Raw genomic sequence first — 23177 nt, 5'->3', positions numbered from 1 at the left:
ACACCTCCAATTTTGGTGTCATCTGCAAACTTACTAACTGTACCTCTTATGCTCGCATCCAAATCATTTATGTAAATGACAAAAAGTAGAGGACCCAGCACTGATCCTTGTGGCACTCCACTGGTCACAGGCCTCCAGTCTGAAAAACAACCCTCCACCACCACCTTGTGTCTTCTACCTTTGAGCCAGTTCTGTATCCAAATGGCTAGTTCTCCCTGTATTCCATGAGATCTAACCTTGATAATCAGTCTCCCATGGGGAACCTTGTCGAATGCCTTACTGATAGATCACATATCACATCTATAGATCACATCTACTGCTCTGCCCTCATCAATCTTCTTTGTTACTTCTACAAAAAACTCAATCAAGTTTGTCCTGTATTTGCCAAGAATCTATTTGCTTGAAAAATATTCAAACAGCCCACTTTTACACACCATCTTCTAGGGAAGAAAATTCCATGGATGCCCAATCCTCAGGGAAAAAAAAATCTTCATTTCCATTTTAAATGGGAGACCCCTTATGTATAAACTGTGTCTGCTAGTTTTAACCTGTCCCAGAAAGGAAAACATTCTTTCAGTATATACCCATCAAATCTCCTCACCCTTCATATTTCAATAAGATCATCTCTTATTCTTATGAATTCCAATGGATACAGCTTTAACAAGTTTAATCATTCCTCAAAATAATCCCTTAGAAATTAGTTGAGCGAACTCTCTCTGAACTGGTCCTAATGCAATCATATTCTTACTTAAATAAGGGGACACAAACTGTATACAATACTTCTGCTGTGGTTTCACCAAATCCCTGTACAAGTGTAGCAAAACATCTGTACTATTATATTCCATTTCCCTTGTAATGGAAGATGATGACAGAGCTGGAAGTCCTGACTTAAAAACTTTGTATTTCAGAAAATTGCAATTTTAAGTGAATCATTGAAATCCCATGAGAATCAATGTTAAAACTGGAGTTAGGTTCCATTTGGACTTCCCCTTAGCAGAAAACAAAATTCAAAACATTATATTTGTTTAATATAAACTGAAATACAATATTTTAAATGGCAAAATATCCATTTGGTGAATTAAACAGCTGTCAAAATAACAATTTTAGAACAATGTAACATTTAACATACAGAAGTTCCTGCAGTGGAACCTCCAAGAATGAAGATTGAAGCACCATTGACCAGGGTCTGCACTGCGGCTTCTATGTTCATCAGGTTCTGAGCCATCTGTAGGAGCTCTTGCTCATTCCTACTCATCATAGCTGTTGCCTTTGGCACTATTTTTCAGGTCTGTGTTACTCCTTTTTGATCACTGCCACCACCTCCTGGGTCCACTCAACACACCTTTAGTGGGGTTGCTTCTCTTGATTGGATGTGGGACCTTGACTTTCTTCCCTATCCTCCTGGTAGCATGTGAGCTGTGGCTGGGATTGGATTGTGGCTTATGGCTAGTGAGCAATATGGGTTTTGCTCCAATAGGAGTCGGAGGTTGACGTATTCTCTAATCCAATAAATTTTGGACACAGCACTGACTATAAGCACCACCAACCCATCCTCCCCTCCTGGCACCTTCCACTGCCACTGCAGAAATTGCAAAACCCCAGCCCACACGTGCCCCCTCACCTCTGACCAAGGCCCCAAAAGAGCTTTCCACATCCATCAGAGCTTTACCTTCACTTCTACCCATATCATTTACTGTATCTGTTGCTCCTAATGCAGTCACCTCTACATTGGGGAGACAGGATGCCTACTCGCACAGCGCTTCAGAGAACATCTCCAGAACACCCGCGCCAACCGAACCCATCGCCCAGTGACCGAACACTTCAACTCCCCCTCCCACTCCGCCAAGGACATGCAGGTCCTGGGCCTTCTCCACCGCTACTCCCATAGCACCCAACACCAGGAGGAAGAACATCTCATCTTCCACCTCAGGACCCTCTAACCCCATGGCATGAATGTGGATTTCACCAGTTTCCTCATTTCCCCTCCTCCCACCTTAGCCCAGTTCCAAACTTCCAACTCGGCATTGCACTCATGACCTATCCTACCTGTCCATCTTCCTTCCCACCTATTTGCTCAACCCTCCTCTCTGACTTATCACCATCACCCCACCTCCATCTACCTATCTCACACTCAGCTACATTCCCTCCTGGCCCCAGCCCCACCTCCCTCCCATTTATCTCTCTACCCCCTTGGCTCACAGCCCCAAGCCTGATGAAGGGCTTTTGCCTGAAACGTTGATTCTCCTTCTACTCTGATGCTGCCTGACCTGCTGTGTTTTTCCAGCACCACATTCTTGATTCTAATCTTCAGCATCTGCAGTCCTCACTTTTGACTCCTCACAAGGGTCAGATGGGCAGGCGAGTAGAGTGGGGTCTTCCAATCTGAGTGAAGCAGATTCTCTGCAAATGATCAGCATGTGGCAAGGAGGGCAGTCCATTATTTCTGAGAGGGTCCTGGGCTGGTACCTGCCAGTGTAGGGGTTTGTTAGTGGAAAACATGACAGCATCTTGGTGTGGATGCTAGTGGGCTACAGATGCAACATGACCACTGTTGGTGGCTGTTCCATCAAGCAGTTTTGTGGGGCCTGGGGGCTGGGCATTCCTTAATGCAGATCTCAAGCAAGCATTGGGCATAGGCCAAATTGGTGAATAGGAGCATTTGCGCTAAAGTGGTGCACATCGTGCCAGGTACTACAGTAAACAATGTTAAAACAAACCTATCTCATGATGTGCAACAAGGCTTAAGGCTCCAATAACTTAAAGCAAAACAAAGTTCAGTGTATATTGCTAAATGTAGACTCTGCATCCTAAGTAGACTACTGTTCCAGAGACTTCACAAAATTCTAAGAACATTGGCTTGAATTCAACATGCAGATAGTCAAATTTGAATTCAATTAATAAATCTGGAATTAAAAGTGAGTCTGATTGTGACCACAAAGCCATTGCTGATTGCTGTAAAACCCCATTTGTTTCACTAATACCTCTTAGGCAAGGAAAATCTTCCATACTCATCTGGTCTGACCTACATGAATCAGATCCACAGTCATTTGATTGAGTCTTAAATGCTCTCCAAAATACCCCAGCAAGCCACTGCTGAATCTAGTCACTGGTGGTAAAGTTTGATCATATAAACGAAACTCAGCAGGCCACCCAACATGGATTAAGGCACCGGAAGCAGCTATGATACACCCAGCTCTGTCAATCCTGCACAGTGTTCCTTTCTTTGACCTGTGCCAGATTTGGAAGAACTGTTCTACTGACTAGTCAAGCAACAACCTGACATTGTAATATCTGATTCTGCGAGAATGACTGTGTTGTAGACAGCAATGCACTATACCTACATATCTCCTGTTCCACTGCAGGTCAGACCTACCAGAGTGGTTTTGGTTGGGAAAGATTTTACTCAAAGTCCTCAACACCGTCAGCATGGTGGTTCAGTGGTTAGCACAGCTGTCGCACAGTGCCAGGGACCCAGGTTTGATTCCAGCCTCGGGTGACTGTGTGGAATTTGCACATTCTCCCAGTGTCTGTGTGGGTTTCCTCTGGGTGCTCTGGTTTCCTCCCACTGTCCAAAGATGTGTAGGTTAGGTGAACTGGCTGTGCTAAATTGCCCCATAGTGTTCAGGAATGTGTAGGCACATTAATCAGGGGTGAATATAGGGTAGGGGGAATGGGTCTGGATGGATTACACTTCGGAAGGTTGGTGTGGCCTTATGGACGAAGGGCCTGTTTCCACACTGTAGAGATTCTATGACTCTGGACCCTACAGAATTTATGGCATCAAGTCAAATATGGACAAGCAAACCTGCTGATTATAACTACAGCCCTGGAAGTGTCAGGCAGTTATCAGGCTAGTGAAGACATAACACAGGACTATTTGTAGCAGAATGCGATAGAGAGATCTACATAAGTGATCTCACAAGCAATGAATCAGATCTAAGCCTCGCTGTCCTGCTACATCCAGTCATGAATTATGTTGGACAATTAAACAACTCATTGAAGGAGGATGCTTCACAAATATCGCCATCATCCAGCACACCAGTGCAAAAGGCAAAGTTGAAGCAGTAATCTTCAGTCAAAAACTGTCATGCTAACAATACATTTTGTTCTTCTCTTAAGGGCCCAACATTACAGATGCCAGCCTTCAGCCAATCTTATTCACTTAATGCAATATCAAAAAACAACTGAAAGCACTGGATATTGCAAATACAATGGATGCTGACAACATTCCAGCAATACCACTCACTGATGGCTTGAGCTCCTGGACTAGCCATACCATTAGACAAGCTCCAGGGCAGTTACAATGGTAGTTACCTTACAAAAAGAAAAAAATCCAATCCACAAAAAGCAGGATCAATCTCATGCAGTTAATTACCACACTATTGGTCTGCTCTCAATCATCAGAAAGATTATACAAGTTGTAGGTAACAGTGCAGTACAATCAAGTAGCATCTAATCAACAATAATCTGTTTATTTACGTTGAGTTAGGTTCTGTTAGTCCAAATCAATTCCTAAGCTCATCACAGTCTTGGTCAAAATATGGAAAAAAGTGAAGAACTCCAAGAGAGGAAGCAAGGATAAGTGCCTTATACAGCAAGGCAGCACTTCAGAGTGTGGCATTAAGGTGCCTGTGTGAAATAAAGTCAATGCGAATTGGGGGAAAATCTCTGCTGGGTGCAGTCAAACCTAGCAAAAAGAAAGATGATAGTGGTTTCTAGATGCCAAGATCTAGGCTTGTGGTCTATGCCCAACCATCTTCAGCTGCTTCTTCAATGACTTTCCATCCACTATAAGGTCATAAGTGGGGATGTTCTCTGATGACTGAATGATGTTTAGTAGTATTTGTTGATGATTGCACAATGTTCAGCAGCATTCGTGACTCTTCAGATACTGAAACAGCTGTAGCAAGATCTAGATGACATTCCAGGTCAGGCTAATAGGCAGCTCGCAACATCCTTACCAACGACAACGACAACGACAACGACATCTCTGAATGGAGAGAATCTAAGCATTGTCTCTTGACATTCAATTGCATTCAATTCCACCCTCCCCTACAAATGTCCTTGAGGTACCAGTAACCAGAAACTGAACTGGACCAGCCATATAAATACTGTGATTATAACAGCAAATCAGAGGCTAGGAATTCTGTAGCTTAGTAACTTACCTCCTAATACTGCAAAATCTGTTTACCATAAACAAAAGCAGTAGTCAGAAATGTGATGGAATATTATCTACTTGCCTGGATGACCATAGCTTCCACAGCATTGAAGAAGCTCAACACCATCCAGGACACAGCAACCTATTTGATTCTCACCCCATCTAAGACCTATAAGATACCTGCAACAAAACACCAAGGTTCCTTAAACACAACCTTTCAAACCAGCAAACTCTATGACCCAGAAGGAAAAGGATAGCAGATACATGAAACGTGTAAGTCAACACTTACAAGTTCACCTCCAAGTCATGTACCACCATGACTTGGAACTATAGCTCTGTTCCTTGACTGTTGCAGAAACTTCTGCTCTAATACAACTGTGTGTTTGCCTACACCACGTGGGGTGCAGTAGTTTAAGATGGTGGCTGAATACCACCTTCTCATTGGCAATAAATGCTGGCTTAGCCACTGATGATAATATCCAGTGAATGAAGAATAAAAAAAAGTCTTCACTAAAAACTTGCTGTACTTGCATTTAACATCTAAAATTCTTCTGCCAGGACACCCATATTTCTGTAAATTGCAGTGCTCTGCAATCTCTCTTCATTTAAATAATACTTTTTTTTATTCTTCCTGCTAGTGGATAAGTTCAAATTTTGTCACATCAAATTCCACTTGCCCACTATTTTTGCCTACTTGCTTAATCTATCTATATCCCTTACCAGACTCCTCTCATGTCTTCTTCACAATTTACTTTCCTACCTAATTTTGTCTCATCATCAAATTTTGCAACATTCGTCCCCTTTAACAAAGTCATTGATTTGGCTGAGGACCAAAACAGATTGTGTGGTACTCTAATCATTACATCTTGCCAAACCACAAATGATAATTTTATGCCTATTATCATTTTCATGTTAGCTAACCAACCTCTTACTATGCTAATGTCTTACTCCTTACATCAAAGATCTTAATTTTTGTAGAATCCATTGTTATGGAACTTTGTCAAATACTTTTTAGAAATATATGTACATCCCTAAAGAACGCTAATAAATTAGCCAATTAGTTTCATGAAAGCTGATTGCGTTGAGATCTCAAGGAAGTTTGATGGAGCTGGATTTATAATGTTAGGCAACAACTGGAGTACAATGTGCAGTTCTGGTCATCAAATTATAGGATGGATGTGATTGCAGGAGAGACAGTGCAGAGGTGTTTCACCAATATGTTGCCTAGACTGAAGCGATTCAGCTTTGAAGATAGACTCGAAGTTAGATTTATTTTCCTCAGAGCACAGATGGCTGAGAGGGCACCTGACTGAGGAACACAAAGCAACGAGGGGCATAGACAGGCTGGATAGTGAGAAACGTTTTCCCTTCATGAAGAGGTCTATAATGAGGGACACAGTTTAAACAAAGGAGCAGGTGTTTAGAAGGGATTTGAGGAAAATCTTTTCACCCAGAGGGTGGATGGATATCTGGAACTCACTGCTAGAAATGGTGGTCAAGGTGGGACCCCTCAAGGTATTTAAGAAGTATTTAAATGGTAAGTATTTAGATGAGAATTTGAAAGGCTACAGATCAAGTGCTGGAAAATTGGATTAGAATAGATAGATTATTGATGACTGGCACAGACACAAATAGAAAATATGTTCATTCTAAAAATAGAGAATTATACTAATCATACATCAAAAATGAAGAAACAGGTTCATTACCATTTGCAAGAAGTTAGACTTTCGATGATATATTTTGCATGCTATAAACCAGGGATATTTATTCATTTTTAATTCGAAATCAACTTTATTCTACCTTCAAAGCCTACATAATAATTTAATATTTTTTTATAAGTTCACAACAATATTAAAATTTACCTCCATATTTTGCAGCTTTAGCTGCAGCAGCTGCACCTGAAATGACAAAGAATTGACAGATTTTTTAGGATAAGTGATTGATTGCTGATGATAGTCTTGCAATAGGCATGCATGGAATTTACAAATACAGTGAAACATGAACAACATAGTCAGAATTCAATTACGAAGTTCAAAAATTATTTGAAGGTGCCAGTCTTGGACTGGGATGGACAAAGTTAAAATATCACACAACAGCAGGTTATAGTTTTATTTGGAATCACTAGCTGTCGAAGTGCTGCTTCTTTTGAAGCACCTGATGAAGAAGCAGTACTTCAAAAGCTAGTGATTCCAAATAAACCTCTTGGACTATAACCTGGTGATGTGCGATTTTTTACCGAAGTTCAAAAAGAATGAAAGAAATCTGATATTAAAAAAAATGCTAATCCTCAAAAGAATCAGCACCTTCTTTGCTCTGTGGGCAGCACAGTGACACAGTGGTTAGCACTGCTGCCTCACAGCGCCAGAGACCCAGGTTCAATTCCCACCTCAGGCGACTGACTGTGTGGAGTTTGCACATTCTCCCCGTGTCTGCGTGGGTTTCCTCTGGGTGCTCTGGTTTCCTCCCACAATCCAAAAATGTGCAGGTTAGGTGAATTGGCCATGCTAAATTGCCCGTAGTGTTAGGTGAAGGGATAAATGTAGGGGAATAGGTCTGGGTGGGTTGCGCTTCGGCGGGTCGGTGTGGGCTTGTTGGGCCGAAGGGCCTGCTTCACACTGAAAGTAATCTAATCTAATCTAATCTAAGAATGACAGGAAACAGTCTGTTAAAATACAATTATTCAAATTTGGGTGATCTTGTAAAAAGACACAGTAATTAAAACAGTCCAATTAGTTGAACTCATAATTAGTCAGTGTAGGGTGGGGGAGCAAAGAAGGTGCTGATTCATTTCCTGTATGTGGCTTTGTCTTAATAGATTTGCAACTACATACTTCCTGCTGAACTGAAACTGAATGCTGAACATTACATATAATGTCTATTTTTAATCAGTTCTACTTAAACCTACTTGTTGTGATATGAATAAAGTATATAAAAAAAACCTTTGTGAACCTTTGTGAAATTCAGAGGAGCATCTCTATTCCTGAGAAGAAGGTCATATTAGGTATGGGGACACTCAATTTTTGAACTGTTAAGGTGGAACTGAAAGAGTACTCAGATTTTGTAGTAATGAGGAATCTACCAATTATACAAAAGTTGCAGGAATCAACAAACAGTGGCAATCAAGCAGCAAGCTACATCGTCCTGGAAAGCTGTAAAAAGATGAATTTTGTCAAAACATTTCATCTTGCACTCATGATGTGATCCATCAACTTTTGGACGTACTTGATACCAAACCGGCACTTTGCTTTTCAGCAATTTTCAACCTCTGTACTACCAAACTGACTCTTTATGGAAAGCATCCAAAATTGTAACCTCTTCCTCAAAGAAATCTATGGATACTTCACAAGGAAGATGAGGCAATATAATCAATCATTCTCATGCAACTTATTTTAGATTCTCAACTCTTCAGGGCATCAGGCAGTGACAAAAAAAAATTGGTGCCCTTAATAAATGCTTATACAGCAACTTTGGCTTTGATAGGCCTCTCTCTTCCTTCTTGAAAGTGTATAATTTTTGTATATTTTTAAACTTATGCTACTGCTGGACTACTACTATGAGTAACCAAGAGAATCATGATGATTTTTCACTTTTTGTTGAGCACTGTTCAGTTGAGGAGACTTAAAGCTGGAAACCTAACATCATCTTCTTTGGAGACCTCAGCTGTTTTGAATTAATTCAGAACAACCTTGCCTAAGGCAATGATTAGATTAATTTTGTAGAATTTCAGCTGGTATAAATCAAGGTTTCTTGCTAAGCACACAAATAAAAAACCCCGAATATGGCAGTTTAGAACTATGAGCCAAGACAAGTCATGAGCTTGAGAATTTGGTAAGTGAGAGATTTTTATTCTGAAATCTATTCAAGTTTGTATTTAACTTTCAATTACAATTTACCACTAAAGCTAAGTTCCTTTCATTCTTGGTTAAAGATCAACAAACTCACTGCTAGAGAGATGGCAAAAGTTTATTAATGATGTATCTATTTAGGAGCAGCTTATATAGCTTGACCCAGCTCTGGAAAATTGAGTTCTGAGAAGTTTTCACTCTGAAAAGACAGAGTGCAGAAAGCTGAGTTGCTTACCTGATACCTTCTATGCTGGACAAGAACTTGGACTGGAGAAGAAGGATCCAATTGCCAAGTTCCATGAAGGTACCATCAACAAAGTTTGGATGAGGAAAGAGGCTCTATTGAGGAATTACAAGCAGTTTGGGACTAAATTAAAAAGCAAAATCACAAAGGTCTCTACCTGAGACACTTGCAAATTGCTGTAGTATAAGTAAGGTTAGAGAGGAAATATATGGTTTAAAGATTAGTTTGAGAGAAATGGATTCTGAATCAGGTGCCACCAGCAGCTGTATTGGGGAAAGTAAGAGCTGCTTTATTGTGGTGGGATTCAGTAGAACCATAATGGGACCAGAGTCTCCGGAATTTGTATAATTAGTTTGACAATAGTTTTAAATGAATTAGTGGGTGGATGTTTCAACTGAAGCAAAAGTTTAAAACATTTAAAAAAACGGAAGAGTAGAGGTGCAGGGGAGTGAATGATAATCAAAGTGTCATGGGAAGGGGCAGAAATGATCCAGTAGAAATTCAAACCAGAACAAGTAATAATGGTAAAATGTCCAAGCTTAAAGCTCTTTATCTGAATGTATACAACATTTGTAACAGATCTGATGAACTTGCAGCACGGTTAAAACCACCAAACTATCATTTGATAGCTTTCATGGAGCTTTAGCTGCAAGGTCACCAGGATGGGAACTCAATACTCAAAAGGAATTTGATGTTCTGGAAAAAATAGACAAAAGAGCTGAGGTAGTATTGTTAATAAAGGAAGGTGACAGTGCAATGCTGAGTAGGGATTTGGATGGAATGGATCATGATGAGGAACCAGTTTGGGTGGAAATAAGGAACAGCAAGGAAAAAAGTCATGAGTGGAAGTCTTTTGCAAGTTCCAAAGAGTTATTTTACTGTAGGACAAGAATTAATCAGGAACCATTTAAGGAGATATTTCATAACATTCAGCAAAAATTTATTCAAGGTAAGAAAGAGGAACTATCATTCAACAAGGTAGTTAAGGAAGGTGTCCAACTAAAAACTAAATTATACAAAGCAGCACAAACTAGTGGGACAGAGGTTTAGGCTTGTTTTAGGAACCAGCGGTAGATGGCTGAAAATCTAATAAAAAAGGTGAAAACTTATTTTGAAAGTAAATTTGCAAGATATAGAAAATCAAACACCAAGAGCTTCAACAAGTATATTCAACAAATTCAGAGAACAGCTAAACTGAGTGTGAGACCCTTGGAGGGTCTGACTGGTAAATTGATAGGAGCGAGCAGGAAATTGACAGATAATTTAAGCCAATACAGAATATGAAAACCACCAACATGACACGTCTGTTTATGAATGTTGAGGGGAGACAGGAGAGACAGAAAGCCAGAAATGATAAAGACAGTTTGCTCAACATCTTTCATTAGGAAAACGCTATAGACCACTATTAAGGAAAAAGTAACAAAATATTGAGAAAAATGGATGTAAGTTTGTTTGCTGAGCTGCAAGTTGAGCTACAAATCTTCTCAAAACTCACTGATTGAGAAAAATTTACCACAGTCAAAGAGAGTTAACATGGTTTTGTGAAAGGGAAATTACACTTGACAAATTTGCAACAGTTCATTGAGGATATAACAAACAGAATTGTTAAAGTGCAACTGGTAGTTATAGCATGTTTGGGTTTCCAGAACACATCTGACGAGGTGCCACATAAAACATCATTGCACAAGACAGCGTTCAAATATTGTGGGTAGTATATGAGCAAGATTTGAGAATAACAAACAGAAGACACAGGATTGGGATTAATGGGTCTTTTTCAGGTTGGAAAGATTTAATTGGTTGAATGCCATAAGCATGTCCGATGGCCTTAATTGTTTATTATCTATACTAAATATTTGGAGGAGGGATCAGAGTGTAATGTATCCAAATTTGCTAATGATACAAAAATAGGTGGGATGGCATGTTGTGATGAGGATGTAAGAAACCTGAAATGGGACACAGATAAGTTGAATGAGTGGGCAAAATGCTGGCACATGAAATTTATTGTAGTAAATTGTGAAGTCATGCACTTCTGAGTTAAAAGGCAGATTATTGTTTAAATGGAGAGAAATTTCAATAAAGTGCAACTTAGAGGGACCTTGGTATTCTCAAACATGAAACAGAAAGTTTTAGCAAGCAGGTTCTGCAAGGTACTTCAGCAGACAAATGGAATTGTGGCCTTTATTGCCTGCTCCCACTCCTATTTGCTCTGTAGCATTCTTTTTGATAATACTGATCACATTTTTTAATCAACTATCTTTTGAAGTCCATACATAACACTAATTTTTCTAAATTCATCAATTCTGTTACTTATTTCATTGAAAGGTCAATTAAATTTATCAGCCAAAACTTATCTTTAACAAATCTGCACTGGATGTTATTTACTTTACCATAGAAATCCAAGGAATGATTTTGTCCAAATATATAGTCTCACCCTGCTTTTCCAGTATAGATGTTAGATGGATTAGCACTTAAACCTAAATTGCACCTTTGTGAACAATAAAACCTTATCCCAATTTTATGCAAAGATTGGCAAACCAAATTTTTATAGCTTTGGAAAACAGTGAACTGCTGCTACTGTGTTGGATGTTAAGATTTTATAGGCAATGGAATTACCTCTGCTAATCCATTTGTAATGTCAAGACAACAATTTATTTGTATATTTAACAGTGTTTCTTGAAAGCAAACAAGTTACATTATTTTCTTGCAATTTGTGACAGATGATTAACAAAAGATAATACATTTATCAATCACTTTTTCCAATTTTGTACTGAGGTATGTTTATATTTGTTGACTTTCAAAGTATTCTTTCTGGACATTTTACTGGGACTATTTTCCAAAGGTATTTTAAAAGGTTAAGATCCAGTTGGAACATTCCTACAAGGGACTCGAAACTGATAACAATAAAATGTATAGATTTTCCATCTAACTTCTTGAGAAAAAAAACTTACCAGGTACAACACCTGGCTGAGCTCCAGGTACAGCTCCTGGACCACCTGTAATATCAGACAGAGTGTTACATTCATTGGCATCTTCAGTAAAATGGCAAGAACATCATTGAATAGTTAGCAGCAGTGTATTGCACAGTACTCTCTCCAATTCCAGGCATCAATCTTGGCTGCATCATCACAATCAGTGGGATGATGGGTGAGAAAAGTAATAATAAATTGGAAATTCTTAAACAACATCAGTATGGCATTAAACACAGTGAAGAGATGTGAGGTGGGCATCATTTATTACTCATCCCGAGTTACGTTTTTTGGTCCCTTCTTGCAGTGCATTTGTTCTAAGTATACCCACAATGCTATCATAGGCCGGGACATTAAGATTATGATCCAGTGACACAGAAAGAACAGTGATATATTTCCAAGTCAGAATGGTTAGTGGCTTAGAGAGGAACTTACAAGTGATGGTGTTCCAATGTGTCTGTTAACCTTCTTTTGGTAGATGGTAGTTGAGAGTTTGGAAAGTGCTATTCAAAGTGTGAATTTTGACCATTATAGTTCCCAGGATAGGTCTTCAACAATAGCTTGTCAGCACAAAAATAGTAACAACACTCACAGCATCACAGACTGTTTATAGTAAAGGAAGATTCCTTTTGACCTATCGTGACTGGACTGGTCCATTGAAAGAACAGTTCACCTAGAGCTACTCACCTATATTTTCCCTTTTATACCACATTTTCCATTTCAACATAAGAATCGGTTTCCTTTAGAAAGCTTCAACTGAATCTGCCTTTACCACACTCTCAGAATGTGCATTTCATGTATCCATTTTCTTCCTTTGCCAGACCTTAAACCTGTGTCCTCACCAGTAGGAACCATTTTTCCGAGCTACTCTGTACATGATTTGGCAATATACATTTGTCACATTTCCTCTCCTTCTGTTCTGTGAGGAGAACAGTCATAATTTTTCTGTGTGATTTTCCATTATTGTAGTGAAGGCTGATAGCAAGAAAGTTTAGATCAAAGTAAGCAAACTCCATAATAATGCTCCAAAAAGTAGACGTCACTGCACAGCAGTGAAATCAAGTTTTCTGAATATGTAATATGAGCACAAATCTTTTAAATGAGTAAGCTTGAAGTTTCACTATTAAATGCTTTTAAATTTGTTAGATTAATCAATGACATTCCAATGTTTTAAAAAGAAACAGAGTTCATGAAGGAAAATATTCATAGGGGAGATTAAAGTTGAAATTATTGGAGCACAGAGTCACTGGTAGAAAGTCACAGGACATACTTCAGATACTGAGCAGCACTTTCAGTTTTTTTTTCAGAGGCTGGAACATAGTTAAACAAGGAAATTCTTCATCCACATTGTAAAAAGCTGCATGAGCAAGGAGGAACATAATAGAAGATTATAGGAGATCAGCTAGTTTAAAGCACAGAAAAATTGTATTAATGAGTAATGTAGATAATTCAGGATCAGAGTTGTTTATACTTAAGCAAGAAGATATCTGTGTAATTGAATCTAATTTACAGAACAGAATAACTAAAGTGTGGTGAAGATCAGTGAAGAGACTTTAAGCAGAATTTCTGAGTCATTTACAGGATTGGGAAAGTGAAAAACAGCACGTCACATTGATTTCATTTCTTAACACACCTAGAAACATTTCATACCCTTTACTTCCAAATGGCAAGAGGTGATCAACTCAAATGGTCAGACAAGATATATTTCACCCATACAAAGAACCATCAACTCGGTGATTAGGGATAATATTTGTTCTGAGGCCAAATGGATAGAAAGAAACGTGTATTGATTTTATTTGACTCAATAAAATTGTGAAAAGTCAATCCAATGGTAGCAGTAAAAGAAAGTTTATCAAAGTTAAGGAATTGTTTACTAACCTTTAGTATCAGAAACACATATTAACATCACATTTTAGTAAATTAGACTAGAACAGAAGTCCAAGTTTCTCACAATTTTCAACAAGTTACCTTTTAGAACAATATAAGCACCAGAGATCTTTAAAAGAAGAAATGTCAAATATTTTAAGAGGCCTTACACAGAGTAACTTTTCACATCGGTGATGTACTGAAAAATGTCATTCTCAGCGAGAGTAGAGTCAAGAGAATGACAGCAGTGCTGTGAAGTCTACAACAGGTAATATTGGCACTCAACAGTAAGTACAAGTTTTGACAACCAACAATCAAACTTCATGGTCATATAGCAAGTGCACCAGTAATACTAGTTAATCCATTGAAGTCTAGAATAATAAACGAATCTTCAGCTCCAACAACCATTCTTAAGGTTAATGGGAGTAGTGAATCATGTGGTAAAGTCTTGAAAGAAAAACATAACATATCTCTAAGAGCAACTACACCAGTTGCTTCATTATGATGATGAATAGATATTGGGAAGAAACACATCAAGAATTATTAAAAATCAATAGTAGGGTGCTGTCTTTAGAAATACTAGCATATCATGATTTAGAACTACATGTAATAATAGCAGCAGAAGCATCTATTTCAGGTATACAAGAGATGGAAATGCAGACCAGTCTACCATCATTACCAAATACAGAGAAAAACATAATTGAGAAGGAAGCTTCAGTGGCTATGTGGGCATACAAGAAATTTGCTGACTAGTCTTGGTCTTCACATTATCATAGAAGTCAATTTCAGTCACACTGTTTGTATTCCAAACATTTGAAATAATACCATCAAACTTTAAATGTTTCAATTAAGTTTGATGAGATTTAATAATCTTATGGCATATATTCAAGGGAAATGATGTAACATAGGAGATGCATAACTGTATGTTAAAGCAAAGAATCCAGAAAAATGTGATTGTAGAAAATGTTGAGGAGTTTGTTATGATGATACTTCACATGTTACTGGAAAATACAAAAAGGGTTAGTGAAATCAGAGGCTCAAAAATAAAATAAAGAATGTAAGACTAGCTGAGAATTTTATATGACAAATAGTCAACACATATCCCACATATTCTTACTTTAAGACCATATTTTGAGCAGAGAATATATCTGACAGTAATTGTGGTTATGATGGTAGATTAGTAACCAAAAAAGCATTGGGATGTGAAATTTTAATACCTATATTGTGATAATTTATGCACACCAAGTGAAGAGCCTGAGTACGATATTTGGTTTGGTGGCAGGTCTCAAAGTCAGTGGAAGAAATTATGTCCAAATGTATCACATGTATGATTCACAGATTAGGAATCAAAGGACCACTGATGCCATAGCCTTTTCTGACAAAGCCATGGAAATACCTGGAATTTATATGCACATAAAAAGGAAAGAGGCTCAGAATAGTAGCAGATTACTACATGAGGTGGATAAAAGTGAAACAGTAATGTGTTCACACAGTGGAGAGGTGTCATCTGCAAGGTGTTTGAAAGGATTCAGAGGGATAGGATGTATGACCATCTGGAAGAGCATGGCTTGATTAAATGCAGTCAGCACGGCTTTGTGAGGGGAAGGTCATGCCTCACAAATCTTATTGAGTTGTTTGAGGATGTTACTAGACAAGTTGATGAGGGTCCAGCAGTGGATGTGGTGTATATGGACTTCAGCAAGGCATTTGATAAGGTTCCCCATGTTAGGCTCGTTCAGAAAGTCAGGAGGAATGGGATACAAGGAAATTTAGCTGTCTGGATACAGAATTGGCTGGTCGACAGAAGACAGCGAGTGGTAGTGGAAGGAAAGTATTCTGCCTGGAAGTCAGTGGTGAGTGGTGGTCCACAGGGCTCTGTTCTTGTTACTCTTTGAAATTTTTATTAATGACTTGGATGAGGAGATTGAAGGATGGGTTAGCAAGTTTGCAGACGTCACAAAAGTTGGAGGTGTCGTTGACAGTATAGAGTACTTTTGTAGGCTGCAGCGTGACATTGACAGGATGCAGAGATGGGCTGAGAGGTGGCACTTGGAGTTCAACCTGGATAAATGCAAAGTGATGCATTTTGGAAGGTCGAACTTGAAAGTTGAGTACAGGATTAAACACAGGATTCTTGGCAGTGTGGAGGAACAATGGGATCTTGGTGTGCAGGTACATAGATCCCTTAAAATTGCCACCCAAGTGGACAGGATTGTTAAGAAAGCATATGGTGTTTTGGCTTTCATTAACAGGGGATTGAATTTAAGAGCCGTGAGATCTTGTTGCAGATCTATAAAACTTCGGTTAAATCGCACTTGGAATACTGTGTCCAGTTCTGGTCACCCTATTATAGGAAAGATGTGGATGCTTTGGAGATGGTTCAGAGGAGGTTTACCAGGATGCTGCCTGGAATGGAGGGCTTATCTTACGAAGAGAGGTTGACTGAGCTCGGACTTTTTTCATTGGAAAAAAGAAGGAAGAGAGGGGACCTAATTAACGTGTACAAGATAATGAGAGGCATAGATAGAGTTGATAGCCAGAGACTTTTTCCCAGGGCAGAAATTGTTAACACGAGGGGTCATAGTTTTAAGCTATTTGGCGGAAAGTATAGACAGGATGTCAGAGGCGGGTTCTTTACGCAGAAAGTTGTGAGAGCATGGAATGCGTTGCCAGCAGCAGTTGTGGAAGCGAGGTCATTGGGGATATTTAAGAGACTGCTGGACATGCATATGGTCACAGAAATTTGAGGGTTCGTACATTAGGTTTACCTTATATGAGGATCAATGGTTGGCACAACATTGTGGGCTGAAGGGCCTGTTCTGTGTTGTACTGTTCTATGTTCTATAATGTAATTGAAAGCCATTTTTCACAGTCCATGGGATTCCTGATATTGTGATGTCAAGAAAAAGCTCATAATTTGTGAGAATAAAGTTTCAAGAGTTTGTGGGTTCACTTGGATTTGTTCACGTAAGTGCATTATGGTTTCTTTGGGCTAATTGAAAAATTCAAAGAGGTGTCAGAACTGTAAAAGGGATTACTGATAAAGAATGAAGATTTTCAACTAATATTGAATTAGCTTTATTGTCACATATACACAAATGAGTATACTGAGAAGTTTACAAGTCACCACCTATGGTGCCATCGTTGATACAAGGTACCTAGGTACAGATTCTTCTGTACAAGTTCTTAGGAAAGAAAAATTAGCAAAATAAAAAATAAGTCCAGCATTGCAGATTGTAGGAATAAATTAGAAAATATAGAAAAAAAACTTTCAAGGTCAAGAAACGACTCTGGAATCATCTCGGTGCCGGAAGTTCACGCTAAGGCTACACCAAGGCGAGGAACTACCAGACTGGCCAGGATATTGCCACGCCGGGCTGGGGGACTACTACGTGCTACCAAGAGACTGCCACACTGGGCCAGGGGACACCAGGCTGGGAGACTACCATGCTGGAACGGAGGACTGCCGCACTAAGCCAAGAGGATGCCATGCTGGGCAGATAGACTTCAATGTTGTGCTGAGCTTAACATTTCCTGGGGACACCATTTAACATTTCCTGAGTCTCTTGTAGATTTACACAGTTTTTCTCTCTCTCTCTCTGCCTCTCTGGTTCTTTGAAGCTGCTTTCTCTCTTACTCTCTCTCTCTGAATGGTCAGCTGGTCTCTGTCTTTTGCCACGCTGGTCTCCTCAGAAGCCCTCCAGAAGATTCAAGAGTGTTAAGTTAAACATTTAACCATTGTGGAATGGATTGACTCCATGAGTATGACATATAAAGAAGACTGTGAACACAGATTCCTACTTATCTGCATGTATTATTATCACAGATCAAAGAAAAAGACCTCGGGACAGAATAGGAAATAGAAGAAATTTATCAAACACAATGACATTTATCACAGTGCAAGAACATCATCAGATCTTCAAAATATAAAGTCAGGTTTGAATCAGTGATCAACTGAAATTTAAAGAATCAGTGGAGAAATCACCAAACCTGAGTTCTTGTATTTTTTCAGATGGAACAAAACATGTCACAAAGAGCATGCAGAACTTTGGTTGCAATTAAGCAATAATCAAAGACCTTAGAAGTGAAACCCCATATCATCTACTAGTGCAAATTCTATTCAACTGCATCTGGAGGACCAGTAGCAGAATCAGAATGCTTTATTGCCAGTGCGAGCAGAATGAGAAACAGTAAATGAGTGAAAAACTGCACAATGCTTATTGAAGTAAGAAAATTCAGAAACTCAAAAAACTGGAGATAGGAGAAGAGAGAGCAAGAAAAGAATATAAAGAAAGAAAGGGGACATTTACCTAAGAGAGCATACATTTCCTACAAGAATTCAAAGTACTGAATCTATCTCTGATGTCTCTGAATGACTAGGACTCAGAAGCTCTATGTTTCCAGAACATTAGAGAAGGTTGACGTTTGACATGCGCGATCAGTGGGAGATGGCATAATGTAATATGTCAGACTATGGACATAAAGCAGTAATAGTATCAGATTTATAGAAGTAAGTGACTTAGTTTCACAATGATACAAGGGTCAAGGAGGAAGTACCATGGAATTAGTTTATGGCAGTATTCTCACAACTGTAAATGTTAAAATAAAGTTAAAATGTTTTATAGCTAGCAATGTTTTACTGTTATTTTAAGTACCCCCAGTCCAACAATGCAGTTGAGACATCACCGGTAAAAAAAAAACTATCACAGTCCTACTTTATTTTACATGAAATGACTGGTACGAGCAGTAATATGTAACAGTGGCATTGCAGGCAAACCTATGTCAGATATGAAATTTCCTGTCAGTATCAATGCTGGATAGTAGTAATAAATATAAATAAGAACCTTGCAAAGAATCAACAAGAATGTTAAAGCCCAGACAGCTGAATAATGTACCATTGAAATTAATAAGATCATTAATATAGCAAAATTAAGTTCAAACCTCTACCAGTTGGCCTTATGATACTGCTGGGCAAAAGTGAGGACTGCAGATACTGGAAACCAGAGTTTAGATCAGAGTAGTGCTGGAAAAGCACAGCAGGTCAGGCAGCATCCAAAGAGCAGGTAAATCGACATTTCAGGCAAAAGTTACCTGATGAAGGGCTTTTGCCCGAAATATCGATTTTCCTGCTCCTTAGATGCTGCCTGACCTGCTGTGCTTTTCCAGCACCACTCTGATCTAAACTTATGACACTGCCACCAAAAATGAGACAATGAAAATATGAATATAAGTCGGAATAACAGGTCAATCTAATGTTAAACTAAAAATAAAGTAACTGTACCTGCTATAGCTCCTGGAACAGCTCCTGGAATTGCTCCTGTATTAACAGCACAAGGAATTAAGACTTGAATACAAAATTTGTCCAGTATATTTACATACAAAACAAATGTCAGTGCAAGGTCTAACGTTTCCATTATCAGAATCATCAAATGATGTTATGATAGTCCATACAGTTCTGTTTGAATGAATGATTGCAACGCGAAGATCTGTTAATGTCAAGTCAATTACAAGGTTAAGGTTAAACAAGTGATGTGAGTTAATTGGAGGCCTAAGTTAAAACCCACCTGCTCGAGGGTGTGCAATTAAATTGCTGAATAGGTTGACTGGAAAATATCTAAGCACAAATATAACAAAAAAGGACAAACTGGAACATTGACATTTGTAATCTGGAAAGCTTCAAGACTGCATACATATGAATAAAGTTATTGTCAAAGAAAAACTTCTGAGTCTTGGTTCACCATCAAGCTTGAAGCCACTTTTCAATATCTTCTGCTTTTTAATGACACAACTGTACCACTGCCATTAAACCCACAAGGATGGGTGAAAATTAGATAGAGGTCTGTTAAACCAACCAAGGAACTTTACAACTGAAATTCAGCTCCATTCTCATTGTCTTTATCTAATTTGGTCTCCTGAAGCTGAAAAGTCTTTCTTTAAATATAATGCATACATACTTGAAACACTCAGCAGAGTCAGACTGTATCTATGGAGAACAAAACATAGGTAATGTCTTGGGTAATGTGATCTTCCATCAAAATTAGAAAACATTACAAATGTAACAAGTTTTACGCAAGCTCATTGGCAGGGAAAGAGAGGGTGATGATGGAAAGAACAAAATGGAAAGTGTATGAAAAATCAGAAGGCAGGATTGATTTAAAACGTCATAAAAGAATAAAAGTGAAACTAAAGGAATGGTAATGGGACAAGCAAAGGAACAAAAGATGCATAAAAAAAATGTAAATGGTAACAATGGAATAATTAAGCACATCTATCATCCAAAACAAAATGGAAGCAGCGGCTACAACCATAAATTGTTGAACCTAATGTTAAGGTCAGAAAGAGCTAATTAAAATGAGATGTGTTCTTTGAACTTCCATTTACATCATTGATGGAATAGCAGACCTCATGGTGAATTGGTAGCATCTCTACATCTGGGCCAATCACTCAGGTTCAAGTATGACTTCCAAACTTTATGGCCACAGAGGTGTGTCATAACACATTGCATAAGTTTCATTATCAATCTGTAAACTCTTCCTAAACATGTGTGGGAGATGGTCAGAGTGGGAGAACTTCTTGGCTGGCCATAATTATGTGGTAGTTGCAGTGAAGTAGCATCACAACTCAAAAAAAAATCCAGATGCAGGTTCTTGCCCTGCAGACAACAACCTTATTTGCCTCCACTACAGATACATTTTTTTGAAGACAAGAAAAGAGAAGTTGAAGTGAGGATTATATGGAGAATAAAACTGGTAAGTGTTGTAAACTCAAGATATGGCTTTTTTATTAAATGGTACTGCTCAACACATCAATCGGGAAATTTCACTTTGGTATCCTTAATGTAGAGGATGCAATTTACCAAACTGGAAGTACAAGAAAATTGCTGTTTCATCTGGGTGATGGGAAGAGATGAAAGGGAAATGGTGTATCTCCTATTATTGCAGAAAAGTGCTGTGATGGAAGAATGAACTAGAATGTTCTGTAGTGGTTGGCCCCGTCAGAGCTGAAAATGTGTTGCTGGAAAAGGGCAGGTTAGGAAGGCGCAGTTAGGAAAAGGCGCCTTCCTAACCTGCAATCTTCTTCCTGACCTCTCCGCCCCCACCCCACTCCGGCCTATCACCCTCGCCTTGACCTCCCTCCACCTATTGCATTTCCTAAGCCCCTCCTCCCATATTTTATCTTAGCCTGCTGGACACACTTTCCTCATTCCTGAAGAAGGGCTTATGCCCGAAACGTCGATTCTCCTGTTCCTTGGATGCTGCCTGACCTGCTGCGCTTTTCCAGCAACACATTTTCAGCTCTGATCTCTAGTATTTGCAGCCCTCACTTTCTCCTTGGCCCCGTCAGAGTACTGAAGTGGAAGATCAGAGCATTTGTACATAATGGTAGTATTGTTATAAATGCAGAAGAAATTGTGAGGGAAATCCTTTATGTGAAAATTGTTGTGGTGCATCTTGAGGACAGGGGAAAGATTATTGTATCTCTGAAAGGGAGGGGTAGGAGTGACATTAAAAGTGCAAGAAATAGGAGAGAAATCATTTAGGATATTGTCACCTACAGTGAAGGAACCTTAACTGAGGAAAAATGAAGTGATATATGAAGCATTACTGTGGAATGTGGCATCATCAGAACAGATATGAGGGAGATAGAGAAATTGAAAGAATGGAATAATATAAGGCTGATTTTTTTGTTATTTTTGGTTAAGTTCAAGATGTGTATCACCCTGTCAGACCAAACTATCCACACTAATTATCTTCCCCACTCTGCATTGCTCACATCTGATTTCCACCGTTCCTGAAACAACTCACCACTCAGAATATCCTTCAATTAACCAGCATCCGTTGCACCTGCTTCACCATTAAAAACCCAGGTAAGCACTTTCAATCTAGAGCTGTCCTATATGATTCCCAACATTTACTTCACTGATTAAAGGTAGGTTCCTGAGGCACTTCTGGATGGGGTAGTGCACAGGATCAACTTCTTCTCCTAAGAACAACGAGACATCAGATCAAGCCAGTCTGGACAGAGTTGGTCAGCAGTTGGACAGCTTAGTTACATTTTTTTAAAGTCAGAGGTAGATAGATGATTGTTAGGCAGATTAATATAGGATTATTGGAATATGTGAAATTTGTAACTCAAACAGATTAATCATGATTCTATTGAATGGCAGAGTTGACTCGATGGTCGGGATGGTCTAATTCTGCTCCTCTTTTATACACTTGTATGTTATGTGCGAACAGTACTTTGACAATTCATTCATAATTAATATAATACTAAAAGTTTGTGAGAAGATTTGTAGCTCGGGTGCTCGTTGCTGTGGTTCTGTTCGCCGAGCTGGAGGTTTTTGTTGCAAACGTTTCGTCCCCTGTCTAGGTGACATCCTCAGTGCTTGGGAGCCTCCTGTGAAGTGCTTCTGTGGTGTTTCCTCCGGCATTTATAGTGGCCTGTCCCTGCCGCTTCCGGTTGTCAGTTTCAGCTGTCCGCTGTAGTGGCCGGTATATTGGGTCCAGGTCTATGTGTTTGTTGATGGAGTTTGTGGATGAGTGCCAAGCTTCTAGGAATTCCCTGGCTGTTCTTTGTTTCGCTTGCCCTATAATGGTAGTGTTGTCCCTGTCAAATTCATGTTGCTTGTCGTCTGCATGTGTGGCTACTAGGGATAGCTAGTCGTGTCGTTTCGTGGCTAGTTGATGTTCGTGGATGCGGATTGTTAGCTGTCTTCCTGTTTTGTCCTATATAGTGTTTGTCCTATATACTGTTCACGTCAATTGACAAAGCCCTAGCCAGAGAAACAATAGCCAACCTGCTGAACAGACATAACAGACAACAGGACGTTGAACCCATCAACAAAGACAGCATACTTAAACTACTGGACTGGTGCCTCACAACACACTTCACATTCAACAACCAGATATACGAACAAATCAACGGAACACCCATGGGCTCACCGATCTCTGGACTCATAGCAGAAGCAGTAATGCAAAGGTTAGAACAAACAGTCTTACCACAAATTCAACCCAAACTCTGGGTCAGATACGTTGATGACACCTTTGTAATCATTAAAAACACAGAAATAGAGAATACACACCGGATCATCAACGCCA

General features: G+C 39.1%; 1 protein-coding gene and 1 long non-coding RNA gene across 8 annotated transcripts in view; one reads left to right on the top strand and one right to left on the bottom strand.

Moving 5' to 3' along the window:
* The window catches only part of LOC122564109 (elastin-like), a 286762-nt gene that overhangs the window by 83065 nt on the left and 180520 nt on the right, over window positions 1–23177 (bottom strand). For all 7 annotated transcript variants that reach the window (XM_043718676.1, XM_043718680.1, XM_043718675.1 and 4 more), the window contains exons 22-24: window positions 19361–19396; window positions 12196–12240; window positions 7021–7056 (exon numbers count right to left, since the gene is read on the bottom strand). In XM_043718676.1, coding sequence (XP_043574611.1) covers window positions 7021–7056; window positions 12196–12240; window positions 19361–19396 — 117 coding nt within the window. The remainder of the gene's footprint in view (window positions 1–7020; window positions 7057–12195; window positions 12241–19360; window positions 19397–23177) is intronic.
* The window catches only part of LOC122564110, a 16356-nt gene continuing 2117 nt past the window's right edge, over window positions 8939–23177 (top strand). The window contains exons 1-2 of the long non-coding RNA XR_006315821.1: window positions 8939–8986; window positions 20766–20828. This is a non-coding gene — a long non-coding RNA (uncharacterized LOC122564110). The remainder of the gene's footprint in view (window positions 8987–20765; window positions 20829–23177) is intronic.

Source organism: Chiloscyllium plagiosum, chromosome 28 (assembly GCF_004010195.1).
Source record: "Chiloscyllium plagiosum isolate BGI_BamShark_2017 chromosome 28, ASM401019v2, whole genome shotgun sequence".
Lineage (NCBI taxonomy): Eukaryota > Metazoa > Chordata > Chondrichthyes > Orectolobiformes > Hemiscylliidae > Chiloscyllium > Chiloscyllium plagiosum.
This window is presented reverse-complemented; position numbering and strand designations above follow the sequence as displayed.